Source organism: Spermophilus citellus, assembly GCF_964194105.1.
Source record: "Spermophilus citellus genome assembly, chromosome: 2".
NCBI classification, from domain to species: Eukaryota; Metazoa; Chordata; class Mammalia; order Rodentia; family Sciuridae; genus Spermophilus; species Spermophilus citellus.
Window position 1 is genome coordinate 203,583,973 of NC_138183.1, and position 23,176 is coordinate 203,607,148.

Genomic DNA, 23,176 nt, shown 5'->3' on the forward strand with positions numbered 1-23,176 from the left:
TCATGTATTTATCCAAGAGAAACTCTTGCATAAGTGCATGAGAAGACATGTATTAGGAATGGTCATTATAATACTGTTTAGTAATACCACTGCTTTCATTGCTCAGGCAATGATATATTCTTTAATAGCAGAATGGACTTATCCATTAGGGAAAATAAAAAAATAAAATATGACAGGGTGTGGTAGTGTACACCTGTAATCCTAGTGATTCAGGAAGCTGAGGCAGGAGGATAGCAAGTTCAAGATCAGCTTAAGCAATACTAAGGCCCTATGCAATTTAGCAAGATGCTGTCTCAAAATAAAATAAAAAAAATAAAAAAGGGTGGGTATATGGCTCAGGATTTAAGCACCCCTAGGTTCAATTCCTGGAATAAAAAATAAATAAATAATAATAAAAAGCAATGACCACATACATTGACATGGTGTTATGAGCAGTGTTCAATCTACACTTATTGTATCAATACATAAACAGGATGATTCCAGTTATAGGAAGGTCAAAATGAGGCAAATAAACCAAACTAGGGAGAGAACCCATGGGACTTTACCACAGAGATATATCCCCAGCCTTTTTTATTTTTTTATTTTGAGAGAGCATCTGCACTAAGATGCTGAGGTTGGCCTCAAACTTGAAATCCTTCTTCCTCAGTCTCCTGAGTTGCTGGGATCACAGACATGGACCAATGGATCACTATGCCTGGCTTACTTTTTTTTTGTGGTGGTAGGGGGATTGAATCTGGGAATGCTCTACCACTGAACTTTATTTCTAGCTCTTTTAATTTTCAGATAGGTTCTTACTAAGTTTCTGAGGCTGGTCTTGAATTTGTGATCTTCTTGCTTCACCCTCCTGATTTGCTGGAATTACAGGCATGCACCACTGTAACCAGCCCTGAATTCCACTTTTCAGAGTACATTTCTATGGTATAAAACCATGGGAAAAAGTGATGGAATGATTAAAACTAAATTCAGGAGATTAGTGCTAAAGGAGAGGAAGAGTGGAAGCAGTTGAGGTTAAGCTCCCAAGAACTTTAATGTTAATTTTCTATTTCTTAAATTTGGTATTGGGTATAGAGAGTGTATTTCATTATTCTTCTTTAAAAAATACATATGTCACAAATATATATTTTTTAAAAATAGAACTTCGTGAGTCACAATGACTACTAGAAAACAATGTCAAATTGAGATGTGGGATGAATATTGATTAGCAAAATTTATACACTATGTAAGTGTTTTACTAGCATTATATGTACAACTCAAATTTTTGCTTCAGCAAAAATGAAAACTACTATATACCATAGATTGTTCTGAAATAGTCAAGAGAGAGAATGTCAAATATGCAATTGCTAATAGTCTGTTAACTTTCCTTTAAATGTCCCTCATAAAAATATAATAAAGACTCAATGAAATTTGACATACTAGGTTAAAATACTATTATGGTTTGGACGTGAGGTGTCCCCCAAAAGCTCGTGTGTGAGACAATGCAAGAAGGTTCAGAGGAGAAATGATTGGGTTGTGAGAGTCTTAACCCAATCAGTGACTTAATCCCATGATAGGGACTGAGTGGTAACTAAAGTGGTAGGGTGAGGCTGGAGGAGATGGGAACTGGGGGTGTGGCTTTGGGGTATATATTTTGTACCTGTATAGTGGAGTCTCACTCTGTTTCTTTCTTTCTTTCTTTTTTTTAAAAAAAATCTTTGTTTTATTTATTTTTGTATGTGGTGCTGAGGATCGAACCCAGTGCCTCACTCATGTGAGGCGAGCACTCAGCCACTGAACTACAACCCCAGCCCCTTACTCTGTTTCTTGATCAACATGTAAGCTACTTCCCTCTGCCACACTCTTCACTATTATGTTCTACCTCATCTTGAGCCACAAGGAATGGAGCCAGCCTTCTATGTACTAAGACCTCTGAAACTATAAGCCTCCAGATAAACTCTTCCTCCCCAACAATTGTGCTGGTCATTCTTTAAGTCACAGAAGCAAAAAAGGTGACTAAAACATACTATTTTAAATTTCATTTGCAAAATCAATTATTTTATTGCCCACAATATTTAGAAACTATTGTTGGTTTTTTCTATACACTTACACATGAGTTATCAAGGTAGGTAAAATAGAATACACTTGCAGAAAGTGAAGACTATTACTTAAATATTTTCCTGACCTGTAGCAGTTGTTTTAGGGAAAAACAAATCTAAGAATGAGAATATGAAATTAGTTACTTGATTTGATTGGATTCAAAAGCATCAATAAGTCTTTTACCAGAAGTTAATGAGAAAGGGGTACTCCAGAGTATGCAAAGGCAAAATCATTACTTAAAGTATCACCTAGAGACAACTATAATCAAGTGCCTATAGATAACCAAATAGTTGTTACCATAAAATGTTAGTTCAAATAAGAAAAATGAAGCTAATCCACTGTTTTGTTGTGTGCTAGAGAATATGAAGAAAGATCAAGCAAATCTAGGACTTCAAATTTCTTCCTCAAAGTTTAGAAAAGGGACCAGAACACTTCTGTGAGTGCTCTAAAGACAAATCAGGAAAGATCCAGTAACTATAGGGTTGAGATGTCTACTACACACAAAGTCTAACTTCCTAATTAGTATCCTAATTTAACATAAGAGGTTGTGAACCTCTTATGTTAAATTAGGATACTAATTAGGAAGTTAGGATGGAGGTAGAGTGACCAGTTAAGAAGTTGGTATTGGGGGAGGAGGTTTCAAGATGGCAAAATAGAGAGGTAACTTTTCTGGTTGCTCCCTGGTGTAAAACCAAGAAAGAACATAGGCAACTTCTTGGCAAAGTGGGTAAACAAAAAAAAAAAAAAAAAAGGGAGGGAGTTTATTGGAATTTAAAACTGAATATTCAAAACAGAACAGAAACTCAGGAGGTTGGATATAATAAAATAAGGAGGAAATTCCAAGTGCCATGGCCGCCAACATGGCTGGAGGCATGAGCCAGAGCAGTCTCTCCACAAGCAAAGTGGAGGTGTTGTGGGCCCATCACTCAGAAAACACTCTCATTCCAAATTTTGTCCAAATTGGAGAATCTCTATTAGCCAACTGGCAACTGCTCCTCAGCAAGATGCTGTTCAGGGTACAGTTGCCAGCTGGCTAATAAAGACTTTCCAATTTGGACAAAATTCAGACTGAGAGTGTTTTCTGAGCTATCGGCCCACAACATTTGGAGGCCCCAGTGAGATCCGTTTTTTCTTGCAGCCAGGAGATTCCTCAGTGACACCCACGAGGTCTGGTGAGTAGGAGACAACCTTGGGGAAGGCCTCTGAGAGACATTCCTCAGCCCCAGGTTCTCCCTTATAGGCTCCTGCCAGCTCACAAATTGCTTTCCTGAGAGTCACCTGCTCTTCCCCAGGGGAAAGTAAGTCTGGTCTGCTTAAGGGGATATTCAGGGAAAGCTGGATTCAGCATTATTTCCTGACGCCAGGGGCTGTGGTGAGACATTGCTCAGTCCACTGGTCCAGGTCTGATCTTCTGTCAATTAAAACTGTCTTTGGTGCCTTACTTGTGTGTCTAGGATACTGATTTGTCTTTGTCTGGTTATTATGAGTCAAAGTCAGTCCACCTCCTGTTCTTCCTGTAAACCCCTTCAATGTTTCCTGTCCCAATTTCAGGAATTCCAGAAAAAGGCCTTTGTTTGTTTGTTTTGTATATTGCCATGTCTACATATGTTTGGTACCAAAATTGGCATAATGAACTCATAAATTAAAATTTAAAAATGGATCTGAATACCTTTGGTTCATGTGATTCAAAGAGTTCAATTTAAATTGGGTAAACAAATAAAAATAAAAATATCTTTAAAGTTACTAACTCATAAGCTTCTCTAGGTGGTCAGTTGTTAATAAAATGTTAATGTCTATAAAATGTCTAATATCCTTTGTTTCTAGGATTTTTCTTTAACAGTAAAGAAATGCTGTTCAATGCACATGTCTGATATCTTGGTTTTTAAAAATAAGTAAATTAGATTTAACATATATGGGATTAATCATAAATGTATTTGTCAGACATCTGATTAATCTACAAAGCTAAAATACTGTTAAATACAAAATTCAGGTACTCTTAACAATTCCTTAAGGTAACATACTCAAATATTATTGGTGTTTTCATAAACTGGTAAATTTAAAAAAGGAGTTTAAAATTACTTTGTCTTAAAATGGAGTAATTTTTCTAAATTCAAAAATTTATAAGGGTTATTTCAGAGTATAAAAAAGCAGTTGAGAGATAAAAAGAAAATTAAAAGGTTGAGATATAAAAATATATTTAGTAAAAAATGTCTGTGTAAAAATAGTCTTTATGTGGTAATACATCTAAGTAAACAACAAGAGGGTCTAATTAGGTGATAAAAAAGGTCTATATAAATGAAGGGTAAATTTTAAAAGGTTTGTGTGTAACTAAGTTGGTTATATATGTATTCAAGGTTTTCCCCCTAAGTTCAAATATTAATGTACTTGAGAAACCAAAGTGTAATCTGTTAAAATGACAAGGATTTCTTAAAACATTTATTTACTCCTAACATTGTGTTTGTTAAGTTTTATTTTTCTAGAGCAACTAGTCTTAAAAAAATTAAAGTTTGTACAACTCTGGTTAAACGACAACTGTTATTTTAGAGTATTATACTACATTACAGAGTCTAAATTTTCCTTAAAAGCTAAAATTGGTTAATATAAAACATCAATATAATTGTGGTACTATTTCACTTCTTTATATAATGTGTTCATATCTTCCAGGTATACAAGTCTTTAAAGTAAAAAGTTTAAGAAAACATTTCATCAAGCTGGTTGGTATTTTCTAACTAAAGTTGTTTGTAATGGTAATTTTAGACTTACAAGGATGGCAAATTTTATTGGGGATTTATTTAAAGGTATTTCTAAAAGATAATGAGAGCCTGATCTATTTAACGTTTAATATTGTAAAACATTTTGCCACTTTTCCACACAATGTGGAAAATTATCACAGAAAGAGGCAAAGACCAGCTTCAAAACTGAAACACTTTACCTAAGATTTATGAAGAGCCCTACCTTACCTGAGCTAAGGCTCTGCCTCCCACCATATTACATGTTAAAATGGTTCCAAAATAGGCCAGACTTCAGCTCATTTAAAGTTGTGTACAAAAGATTGATTTTATTGTAAAGATTACTGTGATCTCAAACAAGGGATATAAATATAACTCAGCCAAGGTTCAAGATTATGTACAAACTAAATATGTTTTTACTCTTGTTAATTTAGTTTTGAGTTTTCCTTGTAAACTGTAACTACTGCTGTTAATTCCTTATAACAATCTAAGTTAATTCGAGATATTAGGCCATCATCTACAGAAAGATAGTAAATAAAGGAGGTAAAATAATGAAAAGTTATAAATATTAAATCCCAGTACTCTTACTTTAAAATCAGTAAGACTGACTTGATGGGTGTTTAAAGCCAAGGCTTAAATAATAAGATTAACCAATATTTGGCTCTTGCCCTGAGTCATCTTGAACCCAGGGAACAAGGGGAAGAACTCTGCAACTCTGGGCCTTATAACCTCCTGATCAGAGAGGCTAATGAGACCACTAGAGAATGGAAAGCCAGTCAGTGCGCATGCTACAAAAGAGGAGGGTGGTTGGAAAGGGGAGACATTCCTGATGCTTTCAAGGGAAGCCACATGGTTAGTGAGACCTCGACCCATCCTAGTCACTAGTGGAACTAGTGGAACTAGTGGCACTAGTGGAACTAAAAGGCTGCTCACAAGTTCCACAAGAGTGTCCCCCAAAGGAACTCTTACCAATAGGTAAGGTCCATTTGACCATTTTGATCTTAAACACCTAGCAAAAACAGTTAAAACCAAAACAGTACAATTCTTGGACATTTAATGTAATTTAAGATGCACATTTGTGTTAGTTCCCCCCACCCAAGCATAAGTAAGATCAAGAGAAACTGCCAGAGACAGAAATTTTTAGTCAGTTTAAGTCCTACAGATCTTCCTAACCTCCTACACAGGTAGGCTTAATCAATATTTGCTAGTATGATTCTCTAGCCCTAAGTAACAAAGATAAAGGGATCTCTACTAAGTAGAAAAGCATGCCAATAAAAAGATATTTTTAAAAAATCAGATGACATTAAGTAACTTAATTAAGTGTTGTGCTTACATTCCTGATAACTCAGGCAATATGTCTTGCTGAGGGACAGTCATGGGCCAGCTAAAGACTCTCTGCTAAAGAGTGTTTTCTGAGCGATTGGCCCACGACAGAGGAATAAGGGAATTAAAGGATCCCACATTTTTCAGGAGGCCTGAGATGTGTCTGTCTGGGTACAGAGAGTTTAGAGATCAAAGACTGCCTGACTAAACTGAAGAGCACACTGAACAATATCCTTGTGTGGAAAAGAAGCCAAATATCTCCTACCTGTGTATGGTGGACAGAGGAGAAACTATTTTGCAGCCAAGGCACCAGAGCAGCAGTTGGGGAAGACGATTCTTGGCAAACCCCACTTGGTCCCAAAATACAGGCCTAGCAAACTCACACTGCATGACATAGAGTGCCTAAGTGATCAGGAGAAAATCAAATGTGGAGAGAGGTTTAAACAGGGGACTACTGGTCATAGAAACCCACCCGGCTCTCACTTTCCCCCTCCAATCTGGCTGCTTGCAGGAGAGATGCACCTGGCTGGGAATTTGAATGGGCAGGGGCAGGAGAGATTGAGTTTGGAGACTGAACCTAAGACTAGGAAATGGGGGGTCCGCAGGTGATGTAGTGGACTAAGAAACAGCTCCATTATCACATGAGTGGAACTCAGGGGAGAACCTGGGGTGCAGTCTTCCAGCACAGACTGGCTGGTTCCTGGAGGTGTGTTGATTTAAAATCTCCAGAAAAATTAGCATTCAACAAAGATCCTGGAGTCCACCTAAGCTTACCCCTGCCTCCAGGAATTCTGCTTAGGGGATTACCTCTCTTACTCCAAAAATCCACCTGGAGGGTGGGGCATCACACTCCAGATGACCCCACCTAACACTGTGAATAAGAGAAGCTGAGAATCTTTTTAACTTCAATGAAAACAATTCTTTAACTTTTCATTGAGATTTTCTTCTTCTTCTTTTCTCTGTTCAATTCTGACATCAATGGTCCTTGGGCATTTATACATACTCATATTTTTTTTCTCATTTCTAAATCCAGTTATTTTTCATGGATCAGTTTTTTGATGACTAGAATGTTATATGAGTATATTTCAGTTTTGTTTTATATTTGTTTATTTTTACTTTTTAAAATTTTACTTTATATATTTTTCTCTCAGCTGTCTTCCTTGATTCTCTTTCTCACTTTTCTTTTGCTAACAACCAATGTCCATTGTTCTCTCTTTTACCCTTCCTTTAATTTTTTACCTATATCTCGTCTCCTCCTTCCTCATAATTATCACATCCTATATCACTTCTGTTCCCTCCCTCTTCACCATTAGAAATTGTAAACCCTTTTTCAAACTTACTGTTTTTATTGTAGGCAATAATTGACTGTATAATTTCTGTTTATTGGGACAATTAACATTGTAGACATCACAGCAGGAACTATTTGGTTTAATGCTATATATTGGTTGTTGTTATTATTTGTCTCCCATAAATGGTGAGGTATTGGAAACCTTCAAGGACACTGTAAGTCCACAGGGTAGAAACACTATTGCTTAAGATCCATACTGTTAGATGGGTATATACACAAACAACATAAAAAACCAAGGGAAGAAACTGCCCCAAATAAACCAACATATTCCAATAACAGAATCCATCGACACCACAGTGGAAGAAATGCCAGAGAAAAAGTTTACAATGTATATAGTTAAACTGATCTGCAAGGTAAGAGATGATGAAAGGAGTGAAATTAGAGACAGAAAACACAGGAAGTGAAAGATCTCTTTATTAAAGAGATACAGATTTAAAAAAATCAAGCAGAAATTCTCAAAATGAAGAATAAATAAACTACAAACAAGCAAACAAACAAAAAATTCAATGGAAAATATCACCAACAGATTAGATTACCTGGAAGACAGAATTTCAGGAAATGAAGACAAAATATATAATCTCGAAAACAAAGCTGACTGTGGAGAAAAGATGTCACAAGACCATGAATAGAACTTCCAAGAAATATGGGATAACATGAAAAGATATAATTTAAGATTTATCTGAATAGATGAAGGCTTAGAGATACAATCAAAGGAATGCAGAATCTTTCAATGAAATAATATCAGAGAATTTCTCCAACATAAAGAATGAAATGGAAAATCAAATATGGGAGGCTTACAGGACCCTAAATATACAAAAATTACAACAGACCCACACCAAGGCACATTATCATGAAAGTACCTCAGAATAAGGATAGAATTTTAAAGGCTCCCAGAGAAAAGTGACAGGTGACTTTTCAAGGTAAATTAATCTGGATCTCAGTTGATTTCTCAACACAGACCCTCAAAGCTAGGAGGTCTTGGAATAATATATACCAAGCTCTGAAAGAAAATGGATGACATCCAAGAATACTATGCCCAGCAAAATTAAGCTTAAGAATTGACAATGAGGGGCTGGGGTTGTGGCTCAGCAGTAGAGCGCTCACCTAGCACGTGTGAGGCCCTGGGCTCGATCCTCAGCACCACATAAAAATAAATAAAATAAAGGTATTGTGTCCACCTACAACTAAAAAAATAAAAATAAAAAAAACTTAAAAAAGAATTGACAATGAACTAAGAATCTTTCATGATAAACAAAAGAATTCACAACTAAAGCCTGTACTATAAAACATACTCAATAAGATATATCATGAAAAATAAAAGTGAAAATCAGCAATGTGAAGAGCTACACTAGAAGAATAGTCAATCAAAGGAGAAACTAATTTTAAATTAGAAATAAATCAAAATGACAGGGAATAAAAATTATTTCTCAATAATAATATTGAATATAAATGGCCTAAGCTCATAAATCAAAAGACATGGGCTGGCAGATTTGATTAAAAAACAAGACCCAACAATATGCTATCTCCAAGAGACTCGCCTCATAGGCAAAGATATCCACAGATTGAAGGTAAAAGGATGGGAAAAATATCATTCATATAGATCTCATAAACAAACAAGGGTTTCTATCCTCATATTAGATAAAGTGGACTTCAAGCCAAAGTAAACAGAAGGACAAAGAAGGAATTTCATATGGCTTAAGGGACTTACACATCAATAAGACATACCAATCATAAATATTTATGCCTTAAACAATGGAGCATCTACATACATACATTTAGAAAATTGGAATCTATAGGACTCAGTGATTGGGCACATAGGGTAATATGAAGAGATAGAAACTATTCCTGTGTTTTTGCTTATTAGTGCCATTTGTTGAACTAGGGAATTAAGGAGGAAGTAGTTTGGGAAGGTAACTGGAGACTCAGCTAGTATTTAAGTTGGAACATGCTGACATCAAAATAGCTTTGGGACATTCAAGCAAAGATAAACAGCAACTATTGGGATTTCAGTTATGGAATTCAGGAGGTAAATTTGGGTTTGTGATACAGATTTGGAAGGCATATGTCAGAAATGGTAATTTAGATGAATAAAATTTCCCAGGGTGACTCTTAGACTGAGACATCAATCCAAAGATGCAAATGATCACCATTTTAAGGATGGGAGAAATTACGAAAATACAAAAAAATTCTGAAAATGAAGGAAGTGGAAAAATTAGGGAAAAAAATAAAAAAATAAGGGAAGACGGTTTTGCAGAGGTGGTAATGGCCATCATCAAAAGCTATCAATCACAGTTAATATGGGAATTGAAAAGTTTCCACTACATTTATAAATGAGGTTTTATAAAATGAGGTTTTATCAATCACTTGGTTGAGTGATAGTAACAAAAGAGCGGCAGTAAATTTCAGATGTTTGATATCTTATTTAATAAACTTTTTCCTAAATCTGAAACTCAAATTCATTGACAGCCAAAGTTAGTTCTGTGATAAGTACCATAGAAAAGTAGTTTCTTCTTTCAATAACTACTACTTCCATGAAGTTATGGTATTCATTCATGATTCAAATATCTGAATGTTTTCTGTATGTGAAGTGCTGTGCTGGATGTTGGGTATACAAGATGAACAATACAAACAAGATCTCTGTTTTAATTCAATTAATCCTGGAGTTTTTCAATAGCAATTGTTATTTGAAGAAGTAAAAATAAAGATTCACAAGTGCCCAGAGTACAGATTCCTGATCTAAATTTAAATCTAACTATAGAGCACCTACTGGCATAGTTTTTGAAGAACATAGTATCAGTCAGGTAAAAGCACAGGGTTTATTAAAAAAAAAAAAATCCTGGATTTGAACTCAGCTCAGCAATTTACTAGCTGTGTGATTTGGGAAAATCAGTTAATTTCTTGAGCCATTTTCTAGAGCATAATGGTGATTGTGGTTGACTCACTTTCAGGGCCAAAAAAAGGCTTAGATTATCTAAAGCAGTCCAGAGTCACATAGGTACACAAGAAGAAAGAAGACAGAAGAGTTAAGATGGTGACTGGATGATTCTTAACATGGGGATGTGGAGAATGGGAGTAGAGTTGGGGAACAAAGGTGGGAAGAAGGCACTACCTTTGTTTAAACGTCCCTTTTGTTTAGGTTGTCCACCACAAGGAGAAGCAAACCAATGAATGGCAAAAGAACAGAACGTGTACATGGACAAAGCTGAGAGGGTCATTATAGCATGACCTGGCAGAGCTGCTGTTATTAAGAAACTCCTAAGGTTAGTGCCTTTAATAAAGTTTCTCTTAGGCTGGTCACATTTCTCAGTGAACAATCTTCTAATTCTTTGCCTTGAGGGAAGGCTGCCAGAGTTCTGGAAACTGAAAGGGGAAAGCCTGCTGGCAATCTTAATATGTATCTGGCATTTACTTAAACCCTTTGTTTGCAGCAAGATAGAATTTCTCTCACCAGACCCAGTTATTCCCTACCCCTGTGATATTCTCTCTCTTGAAAATAATTACATAAACAAATAAATATCCAATTCCTGCCAAAGGAAAGGAAAGGAAAGGCAACTGGCTATTTATACAACATTAGGAAAAGATTTGGGAGGGGACTTCATTCACTACATCTCAGAGACTTGACCAATCCTTGATTTTAATGTTCTAGCCCAACCTTATCCTCCTGCTTTCAGAGATATTTGGATATCTAATCCTAGAGCCCTTTGGGATTCTGTAAACTGGGATGCTTTAAAGTTTTTCCCACTGCCAAATGGGAAAGGCTTTCTTGGGTCTTCTAAGTAAAAATACTTATCCTTCAGTTTTCTACTTTCCAAAATGCTGTCTTCTGTCTCCTCTTCTTCCTTTCCTATGGATTATTTATGCATTTAAAGACAAATCTTATTATTTTAGTGGGGTTTGGGAGGTGTGCAAATTAAATGCATGTATGCAATCTGTTCACTTTAATAGAAGTTACTCTGTCGAGTATTTCTCTCCTCTCTTCTACAATTGCATTTTCATACTCAATGACATGAAAATATTCTCTAGTTTTCAAAAATACAGGCCCTTTCCATACTTCTGTTTTCTAGCAACTTCATCTACCAGCAACACACTGTCCTAGTTCTTGACTGACAAATGTCTTCTATAACTATCTCCTTTCCACTCCAATCTGGAAGCCCCATAAGACCTTTCATATTTCACAGTATTTTCTTTAGATCTCTGTCAGCACTTATACTATTATATTAGTTAATCCGTGAGACTTTTCTTCTAGATTGTTGAACTCCTTGAGAACTAGGATTATATCTTTTTTGGTCCTGGGGACTGAACTCTAGGGGAGCTTTACCCCTGAGCTATATCCTTGACCCTTTTTATTTTGAGATGGTTTAATTGCTGACCTTGAACTTTCAATCCTCTTGCTTTAGCCTGCCAGTCACTGAGATTACAGATATGTACCACCATGCCTGGCTTCCTCCTCCTCTTCTTCTTCTTCTCCCCCCCCCCCTTTTTTAAGTGCTGGGAAACAAACCTAGGGCCTCTGTTCATGCTAGGCAAATGCTCTACCACTAAGATATACCCCATCCCTTGGTTTTAGTAGGAAGTTCTTCAGATGAACATGATACCAGTTTTTTTGTCAGATATATACTTTGGACATTTTTTTCTAGTTTCGCTTGTTTGTTTTTCTCAATGGTATCTTTTGATAAGTTTAAGTTTTAATTATGATAAAATCTAGTTACAATTTTTAATTTTTTTTCTATTGCTTTCTATGATATAGGAAATTGTTCATTTCTAAATCATGAAACTATTCTATATTTTCCTCTAAGTTTTATGGGAATTTAGAGTTATAGCTTAGAGAATCTGCTTAATATGCAATAAGGCCCTGGGTTCCATTCCCACCCCACTAAACAATTAAATTAGTAAAAGTGTGGTTTTACATTTTATGTCTATGCTCTATTTCAAGTTATTCTTGTTTGCTGATAGAGTTAATGTTTGCCTGGCTAGCTATTTCAATGCTATTTATAAGGAAAAAAAACTCAAAAAAAACCTTCCTTTCCCTATTGCATTATTTTGATGACTTTGTCAATAATGCCATAAATGTGGGGCTGTTTCTTAGTATTCTTTACCACTCACCTATTTGTTATTTACTCAGGTCAATACAACAATGTTCTGATTATTGTGGGTTGATAGATTTTTAAAATCAGATCCTCCAACTTTGTTCTTTTTCAAAAGTGCTTTGGGCATTCTCAGTCCTATGTATTCCCATATAAATTCTAGAATCACTTTTGTCAATTTTTTAAAAAAATTCACTTGCAATTTTGACTTAAACTAATTTAATCTATAGTTTAATTTACAGAGAACAATACTAAGTCTTCCACATTCTTTCAGTTTTTGCTTTTAGTGATTATATAATTTAACTTTACGTGACCATTACTGTTAATCTCCTGTTATTTGCTCACTTTGTGTTCAAACCACACCCCCTCCACTACTGAGGATTGAACCTAGGGCCTCACGCGTACTAGGCAAGTCTTCTACCACTGATTACATCCTTATCCCTTTTTATTTATTTAAAAAAAAATTTGAGACAGAGTCTGACCCAATTGTTCAGAATGGCCTTGAACTTGTGATCTTCCTACCTCAGTCTTCTGAGTTGCTGGGATTACAGGTTTGTGCCATTGTGCCTGGCTTATTTATTTAATAACTCCAATTACTACTTATTCAAATTGGATAATTCCTATAAATATAGTCTTTGGAGGTCTAAATTTGCTGTTGTCTGTTTCTTTTGACACAAATTCCTTCTTGACTCATTTCCTTGGCATTTGGTCATTTTAAAATTGCAAATCGATACTTTATTGAATTTAATCTATGGACATCCTGACTACCTAAACTAGGGATGCATTATTCCAAAAATGATTCACAATTGCTTCTTCTGGGGGCAAAGGTGGAGGGCATGCTACTGAATAGAGACTACTTTATTCTTTTTCAGTGCTCTAGCTTGAAATGTAAAACTTTCTAGTTCAACCAGCTTTTCAAGGCTTAATTTTGTTCATAAATTTGGTTTTACCAATAACTCATTGCACAGGACTTGATTTTTCCTAATTGTCTTTCCTCTAGGGAGGGTATATTTAGAGACTGACTTTCTTTTCTTCTTGGAAACAATGTATCAAAATCATGATTTGTGTGTGTTGGCAATTTTCTAAAATCTATTTCTACATTAATAAGAGGATTCCTCAGACATGCAGTTTATCATGATGCTTAAAATGGAGGCCTTCACTAGATTTTCAAATTATAATTTATTTTTAAAAGACATTAGCTAAGAGGTTGGTATAATAAAAGACTTTGTGTATCTGGTAAAATGGAGAGTTAAGATCATGAATTTAGGGGTGAGATTTTTGGTAATTAAAAAATAATAAAATATGATCAGTTCTTTGAAATGACATGATGTGTAGTTGAATTAATCTATAACCTCTATAAAACAATGCTGTAAAAAATTTTCTTGGCAGTGAATAAACCTGATAAACAAAATAGCCTTTGGCAGGACTCATGTTCCATTTTAATTCTCTCTTGAGGATGGGAAAGACAGAATAACTTCTAGGTCATGAAAAGTAAAAATTTACTGAGGTTTTTGAATCAATACTTAAAAATTAATATTTCTTTCTAAAAACATGAACACAGATGTTTTTGCCTCTCTGCCTTGAACCTTTATGCTTTTGCAAAAAAATGTTCAGAATGTCATGTTAAATCCCCATAAGTATGTTCTTGCAACAGGAATATGAATACTAATAAATCCCAAGTTGGTGATAAAAAACTCATTAAAAAAAGAATATCACATGCAAGTCCATTCATAACTGGGAAGGACTTAAATAGCATGTGCTTGATGAAGCACAGGATTTTTTATGTATATATGAAATACTAAATTACAGAATATTAAATATCCATCAATCCAAGTGTATTTGAAAGCAGCAAAAAATGTTCACATACCTTTTCTTTTCCAGAAATCTGATTATTCAATCAAGAAAGAAAAATATCTGTAGCCTAAGAGAATCTACTATTATACAAGTGACCTACTAAACACTATGTGCTAAATTTTGAGAAGATGTTAAAACTTTGTTCTTTTATTAATAAACAGTAATGAAAGCACTAATGGATAAAAGCTCCTAAAATAGTTTTTATAGTTTTAATACAATAATTAGGCTATCATGGAACTGCCTAATTTTAGGGTATCTGGAGACCTTGATCTGTTAACCCTATTTCTTATTCTCTATAATAACAGTAATTAATTAGTATATGCTAACTAGTATATTAACAATAATTAATTAATATATGCTGGTAATTAATTTTACATAATATAGTTATGTGTGTTTCAGACAGAGAAGTGTTTACATTGGAAATCAAATTTTTTATAATTCATATCTCAGAAATAACCACTATTAAGAATTTAGTGTAAATATTTGTCTAGATTTTTACTATCATCTACATTCATATATATATGTAAGTGTAAATCAAAAACAGAATCATATTGTATCTATTTTAACTTCCTTTATACCTTCCTGCATATATATAACAAGTTTTGCCACATCAGTACATATATAAAGTTGTTTCTATTTAGTAATAAAACAGTATTCTAAAGAAGAATTGTATGCAAATTAAATAAATCAATATCCAAATGGTAAAACTTAGGTTGTATGGATTTTTTGCTGTTATAAACTCTAATATCAAGTATCTTATACTCTTAAGGAAGAATGTATTTCCAGTAAAGGTGATCCATCTCTTATTTTGTCAAATCACTTACACAAACTACACAGTGCTTCTTACAAGATTACATTTTTCACTGTGGACTAGATCACTACAAATATTTAAGTAAGAATTTATAAGAAAGATATCCTTTGGAATGAGTTTGGGAAGATAAATGTCATACAAAAAAACTAAGTGGAGTACCCTAAGACATAAAATATGTATGTTATAAAGTTATAAAGAACAGTGATACAATGAGCACCTATATACCTAATATCAGAAATAAAATATTACCATCACTGTTAGAGAGACCCATGTTCACCACCCTTCCTCTCTATGTCCCAAAGGTAATTTTCTTAAATATTTTGTTTCTTATTACTATGATTTTCTTTATATTTTTACCACATAAGTATCACTAAATTAAATCTCTCTAAATAATATGTATTTTTCAATTTTATAAAGCGGAACCATGTTGTAATTGAGCTATTTTTATTTCTGCATAAAATTATCTTCTTTAAGGTTTGTCATAGATATAGCAATCATGAAATTCATATGGAAAAACAAAAGACCCAGAATAGCAAAAGCAATTCTAAGCAGGAAGTGTGAATCTGGAGGTATAGCGATACCAGATTTCAAACTGTACTACAGAGCAATAGTAACAAAAACAGCATGGTACTGGTACCAAAATAGGCAGGTGGACCTGGTACAGAATAGAGGACACAGAGACCAATCCACAAAATTACAACTTTCTTATATTTGATAAAGGGGCTAAAAGCATGCAATGGAGGAAGGATAGCATCTTCAACAAATGGTGCTGGGAAAACTGGAAATCCATATGCAACAAAATGAAGCTGAACCCCTTTCTCTCGCCATGCACAAAAGTTAACTCAAAATGGATCAAAGAGCTTGATATCAAATCAGAGACTCTGCGCCTGATAGAAGAAAAAGTTGGCTCCAATCTACATATTGTGGGGTCAGGCTCCAAATTCCTTAATAGGACGCCCATAGCTCAAGAGTTAATAACAAGAATAAACAAATGGGATTTACTTAAACTAAAAAGTTTTTTCTCAGCAAGAGAAACAATAAGAGAGGTAAATAGAAAGCCTACATCCTGGGAACAAATTTTTACCCCTCACACTTCAGATAGAGCCCTAATATACAGAATATACAAAGAACTCAAAAAATTAAACAATAAGATAATAAATAACCCAATCAACAAATGGGTCAAGGACCTGGACAGACACTTCTCAGAGGAGGACATACAATCAATCAACAAGTACATGAAAAAATGCTCACCATCTCTAGCAGTCAGAGAAATGCAAATCAAAATCACACTAAGATACCATCTTACTCCAGTAAGATTGGCAGCCATTATGAAGTCAAACAACAATAAGTGCTGGCAAGGATGTGGTGAAAAGGGTACACTTGCTCATTGTTGGTGGGACTGCAAATTGGTGAGGCCAATTTGGAAAGCAGTTTGGAGATTCCTGGGAAAGCTGGGAATGGATCCACCATTTGACCCAGCTATCGCCCTTCTCGGACTATTCCCTGAGGATCTTAAAAGAGCGTACTATAGGGATACTGCCACATCAATGATCATAGCAGCACAATTCACAATAGCTAGACTGTGGAACCAACCTAGATGCCCTTCAATAGATGAATGGATAAAAAAAATGTGGCATTTATACACAATGGAGTATTACGCAGCACTAAAAAATGACAAAATCATGGAATTTGCAGGGAAATGGATGGCATTAGAGCAGATTATGCTAAGTGAAGCTAGCCAATCCTTAAAAAACAAATGCCAAATGTCTTCTTTGATATAAAGAGAGCAACTAAGAAGAGAACAGGATGGAAGAGCATGAGGAAAAGATTAACATTAAACAGAGACGAGTGGGGGGAGAGAAAGGGAGAGAGAAGGGAAATTGTATGGAAATGGTAGGAAACCCTCAATGTTACACAAAATTACATATAAGAGGTTGTGAAGGGAAAGCGGGGGGGGGGAACAAGGGAGAGAATTGAACAACAGCAGATGAGGTAGAGAGGGAAGATGGGAGGGGAGGGGGGATAGTAGGGGATAGGAAAGGTAGCAGAATACAACAGTCACTAATATGCCATTATGTAAAAATGTGAATGTGTAACTGATGTGATTCTGCAATTTGTATTTGGGGTAAAAATGGGAGTTCATAACCCACTTGAGTCAAATGTATGAAAGATGATATGTCATGAGCTTTGTAATGTTTTGAACAACCAATAAAAAAAAAGGTTTGTCAACATTATTACTTGTAATTGCAATTCATTTATTGTCTGCTAAATAATCTCTTATTATAAGAAGATATCATAATTTACTTATTCATTCTTATGCTGACTGTCATTATGAGTTGTTTCAAGTTTTCTGCTATTTAAAACAATGCTGCTATGAACACTTTTGTGCATGCTTCTTGGTGTATGTAGGCAAGAGCTCCTCTAGGGAAGGAGTCTCTGGGTCACAGATTATGCCACATAGGCAGTTTTATTAGAAAATGACAAATGATCTTATTTATTTTCTTATAGCTCATAAAATTTTCTAAAGTGGTTACATCAACTTATACATTCACTAATATAGTTTATATGTTCTATTTGTTTCAAAACTTTGCCAATAATTAATAACAACAAATTTAAAAATTTTTGTCAAACAGTGAATTTGTAAAAGCCTATCTTGCTGTTTTTAGGTGAGCAATACCTGTAATCCCAACAATTCTGAAGGCTGAGGTGAAGGTTCACAAGATTCTAGGCCAGCCTCACTAACTTGGTGAGATCCTCTGCACCTTGATGGGATGCAGTCTCAAAAAATAAAAAGGGCTGGAGATGTAGCTTGGTAGTAGAGTGCCCCTGAGTTCAGTTTCCAGGACAAAATAAAAGGTATTTCTTCAGTTACTGATATAGATCATTACAGATGATTTTCATACACTTTTTAACCAAGTGGGTTTCTTTAATCTTCTGCCCATTTTAAAATTAGGTTTTTCTTCCTTTTTTTTTTTTAAATTGATTTGTAGGAGTTCTTGTAACCTCAGTATAAACCTTTGGACAGTTATATGTTCTACAAACATCTCTCACTCTGGTTTGTATTTTTTATCTATGGTATATTTTTTCATGAACACTATGAAGTCAAATTTATTAAGTGTTTCTTTTAAGAATAGCACCATTTGTGATGTGTTTAAAAAATCCTTCCCTCCCTCAGGGTCAGAAGGTTATTTCTTGTACTGTGTTTTGAACAGTTTAGGCTTTCAGATTAGCTTTTTTGGCTCTTCATATTAAGTTTTCAATCCATGTGGAATTGATTTTTGTATATGCTGTGAGATATATGTACAATCGTTGTATCAATGGTATATTATGTATATTTATCCAAAGTTCTCACCACTATTTAATGAATTACTTTATCACTTTACCACTAGTCTAAGATGCCAAACCTCTTAAACCACATTTCCACATATGAATCTATCAGTTTTGGGGCTCTCTATTCTGTTCTATTGGTCAATTTAATTATGACTGTACAAATTCCACACTGTCTTAATTATTATAATCTTAAGCAAAATTTTTAATAGCTGAAAAGGCAAATTCTTATGTTTAGTTGTTTTTCTTCAGCAGCATGTTGGTAATTATAAGGCTTTTGCTCATCTACTTGGGATTCTGATAGGAACTGTACTTTCTCTTTATATTATTTTGAGGAGAACTGATATCTTTATTATAGAAGACTTTCAATCCATAAACATGGTAAATTTTATTTACTTAGGCCCTCTTTCATTCATAATTTTTAAACTAATTATACCCTATAATTCTTGCTTTCTGATATGTGTATAATGTTTAACATACATTATTTTGTTTATTTTATCTGGGTCCCACAGATACTTTTGAACTCTCCATATTTCATTAAATTTTCTCTTTGAAAAAGGATTTTTGCATCAGCAATAGAGAACAGGATGTGAATGTTACAGAATACCTAATAAGGAAACCGGAGTATTTGCTTCTCCTAATTTGGGTCTTCAAAGTTTCTCTCTGTAAGATAAGACATGTTTTGAAGCTCACTATAAACTTTTTCTTTTGTGCTCTACACTTACAAAGTGCTTAACAACTAACTCATTTATCATTTGGATTATCCATCATTAATTGCCCTCTGCCTTACCTAAAAACTGACTGAAAAGGGTTGATGTGACTATAGATATAACTCAGTGCTTTAAAGATAACATTCCATTTTCACAGAGCTTGCTTATATTACAAAACTAATAAAATGATATTTTTCAAGATAAACAAAAAATAAATAGAGAATCTTAATATTTATGTCAAGAAATGAGTACAAGCTTCTGAAAGAAATGGTATGGATATTGGGTCTTCATCCTATTAGCTGTAGCAGTTTCAAGAATTTAATACATTGGTAATTACTAATCTCCTGTGGGGTGGTGGGAAGTATCCTCAAATAAGAGGAATAATCTGGAAGGACTAAAAATTACCTGTAAAGTACAATTCATCATCCTTATTATATAGTCAAACTGTTGATGGTCCAATATTGCCCGGTTTTGCTGTACATGCAAGCCCAGTTCATCAGTGAGACACTGTCTTGCTGCTTTTCCTTTAAGGGCTCTCAGCGCGGCAGGAAGGGTCTAAGGACAAGAGGGACACAAGTGACCAAAAGGTACCACAGGGAAAAAACAAAATGAAAAAACCAAAATCTTTCAAACACTAACACTGAAAATTCAAATGCATCCTATCAACTATTTAACAAAGTTATTAGTAAAATGAAATTCCTAGGGAAGAAGTGATTTACTAGAAAGATGATTAATAAATAGATAGGTTTATAGTTCTATTTATTTGTAAGCCAGCATGAAAAATAAGCAGAATGAGCTTATGTGGTAAATTGAAAAAACATTAACTTTTTCCCTGAGACTTAACAAGATGTTAGTTACCAAACTGATGATTGCTTCAGAACACAACACAAAGCTACATACAGACAGACACTTTCTATAACTGGCCAAGTATCCATAGTAAGAATAGAAGGAAAAATTACGATGACAGATTTTAAAAAAACCCACAAGCGGGATGCAGTGGTGTACCCCTGTAATCCCAGGGGCTTGGGAGGCTGAGACAGGAGAATTGCAAGTTCAAAGCCAGCCTCAGCAACTTTGAGGCACTAAGCAACTCAGTGAGACCCTACCTCTAAATAAATGACAAAAAATAGGGCTGGGGGTGTGACTCAGTTGTCGAGTGCCCCTGAGTTCAATCCCTGGTTCCAAAACCAACCAACCAAACATACAAAAACCCCACAAACAATTTCATACTTTTAAATTGGTCAGCTATTTCATCACTACTCAATATTAGTGGATGACTAGATAGTTTTACAATCTCTTCTCCTCATTTCAATATGAAAATAAGTTAAAAAAAACTCAGGAAAACTTCAACAGATATCTCTAGGTTTATGCATTAAAACTCTTTGACTTCTTCACAAGAAACTCAAGAATGCCTCTTCCAGTTTTCCATGTAAGGCAAAGTCATAACAAGCTTATTTGATTTGGGAAACCTAAAGAACAGAACAAAGGAGCAAATAAAAAGGAAAGGGAAAAAGTCCAAGTATAAGAGGGCATAATAATGTTATAGGCAGGTATAAGAAACAGTAGGTGAAAGCTGAAAGTAGAGAAGTGAAACCTGCAACATTTCAACCATGAGAAGAAATGGAAACAAAATCCTCAAACATAAAAGGGCTGAGCAGTCATTTAAAGTTTAGTACAGGCTTCTTTAATCCATTATAAAATCTAGCTACATTCTACAATAAATAAAATTATATTTAAAATATAGAATAATGTTTTCAGGACAATGTTTTAAAATATCAGGGGAAAATTATCATCAATATTTTTCTTATACCATATAATTAGCATTAGACTACAAGTTTAAAATCTTAATCACTACTCATTTAAAGGGATTATAATAATGAAAGGACATTTTAGTAGGAAAAGGGATAGAATCAGAGGAAAGATCAGTTACTTTAACATGTAAATCTAAACAGGAGATGATAAGTGTTTACTTGGGAAAATGGCATTTTATTACCTTCTCAGTCTCCAAAGTTTTATTTTCAAATATGAATGAGATACAGTTTCTAACAACTTCCAGTCTCTGTGCACTGTTGAAAACTGTTGTCACCTTATCCATTATTGAAACTAGTAAAGAAATATAAAGAAAATACAACTGAATTAAACTTCTTTGGCAATTACAAAAGCAAGGGGAATATTACTTCTAGACTGTTAACATGCTGGGCATGGTGGTGCATGCCTGTGGTGCATCCTGAATCCCAAAGATTTAGGAGGCTGAGGCAGAAAGTTTCAAGTTCAAGGATAGCCTTAGCAACTTCATGAGATCCTATTTCAAAATTTAAAAAAGCTGAAAAGAAGCTGGGGATGTGGCTTAAGTACCTCTGGGTTCAATCCCTGGTATGGGGAAAAAAAAAGACTTATAAACAACATTCAGAATTTTTTTTTCTCTTGTTATATGGAACTGAAGGTATTCCAATTCATTATTTGATTACATTTTCACATTTTGAAATGTTAGACTAATGGATAATTCCACAGGATATATTTTTTTCATGTTACACTTTACTCTTAAGCAAATTCTACTGTAAAGGTAAACAACTATTTTAAATTTCAATTGTAAACTAACTGTTCTGATATGGAATGTTTGGGGTACGGGACAACAACAAAAATAGGTAATGTACAAGAAGACTACCAACAGAAAAAGCAGTCTTAAAATATTACCAAGGAAAAAGTATATACCAAAAAAATTAGATACTACAAATTTGTGCATATGGGACTTGAAGGGAAGAAGTAGTGTTAAAAAAAAAAGTAAAGAAATGATTATGGCCAATGTATAGCTATTCTGGCTCAGGAAAGTCATTTTCCCCCCCAGTACTGGGGATTGAACTCAGGATTCCCACATGTTAGGCACATGTTCTACCACTGAGCTATGCTGCCAGCCCTTTTTATTATTTTATTTCGAGACTAGGTCTTATTAAGTTGCCTGGCTGGTCTAGAACCTGCAATCCCCTTGCCTCAGCCTCCCGAGTAGCTGGGATTACAGGCATATACTCCATGTCTGGCAGAAAGTCACTTCTAATTTCTGCAAATTTTCTTTTAACACAGAATTGAAAAATTCTAATCTTTAAAGTTATCCAAATATATTTAGTTTATTAAAAGAATATTAGAAAGATATAAATGAAAGCAGTATTTGTAAAAAATACTGTAATAAAATAAAAAGGATATTTTTCCAGGCGTGATGGCACATACTTGTAATCCCAGCAGCTCTAGAGGCTAAGGAAGATCTTGAGTTCAAAGCCAGCCTCAGCAACTTAGTGAGGCCCTAAGCAACTCAGTGAGACCTTGTCTCTAACTAAAACACAAAGAAGGGCTGGGGATGTGGTTAAGAGACCCTGGGTCCAATACTTGGTACCAAAAAAAAAAAAAGGATATTTTCACAAAGAACTACACCATATTTTTGTGCAAATGAAGTATTAATGAAGACAAAAAGTCAAATAAATGAAGCCAAAAATAAAGATTTGTATATATGGCTATTTTTTAGAATCTAAAGGCACAATCTGTTCACCTCCCACATATCTAAAGACTACCATAGACTATTATACAGTTATGAAAAATCAATGATGAACTGATACAAGCTAAAACAAAGATAAACCTTGAAAATATTATGCTAAATGAAGGAAGTTAGTCACAAAAGATCAAATAGTATATTCTATTTATAAAAATTTATAAAATTCTATTTATAAAAATGGCCAGAAGAGGCAAATATATGAAGACAGAAGGCAGATTATTGCCTAAATCTGGAAAGGAGGTGATTTGGTGAGTAAATGGGAAATTACTAGTAGGTACAAGATATTCTATTTAGCTTATAAAAATGTTCTCAAACTAATGGTAATGGTTGAATAATTCTGTGAATATACTAAAAAAACCACTGAATTGGAAACTTT

General features: G+C 34.4%; 1 protein-coding gene across 6 annotated transcripts in view; it reads right to left on the reverse strand.

The window, feature by feature from the left end:
- SBF2 (SET binding factor 2) overlaps positions 1–23,176 on the reverse strand; it is a 438,265-nt gene that overhangs the window by 156,482 nt on the left and 258,607 nt on the right. For all 6 annotated transcript variants that reach the window (XM_081280887.1, XM_081280893.1, XM_081280888.1 and 3 more), the window contains exons 15-16: positions 21,253–21,362; positions 19,665–19,814 (exon numbers count right to left, since the gene is read on the reverse strand). In XM_081280887.1, the coding sequence (XP_081137013.1) occupies positions 19,665–19,814; positions 21,253–21,362 (260 nt within the window). The remainder of the gene's footprint in view (positions 1–19,664; positions 19,815–21,252; positions 21,363–23,176) is intronic.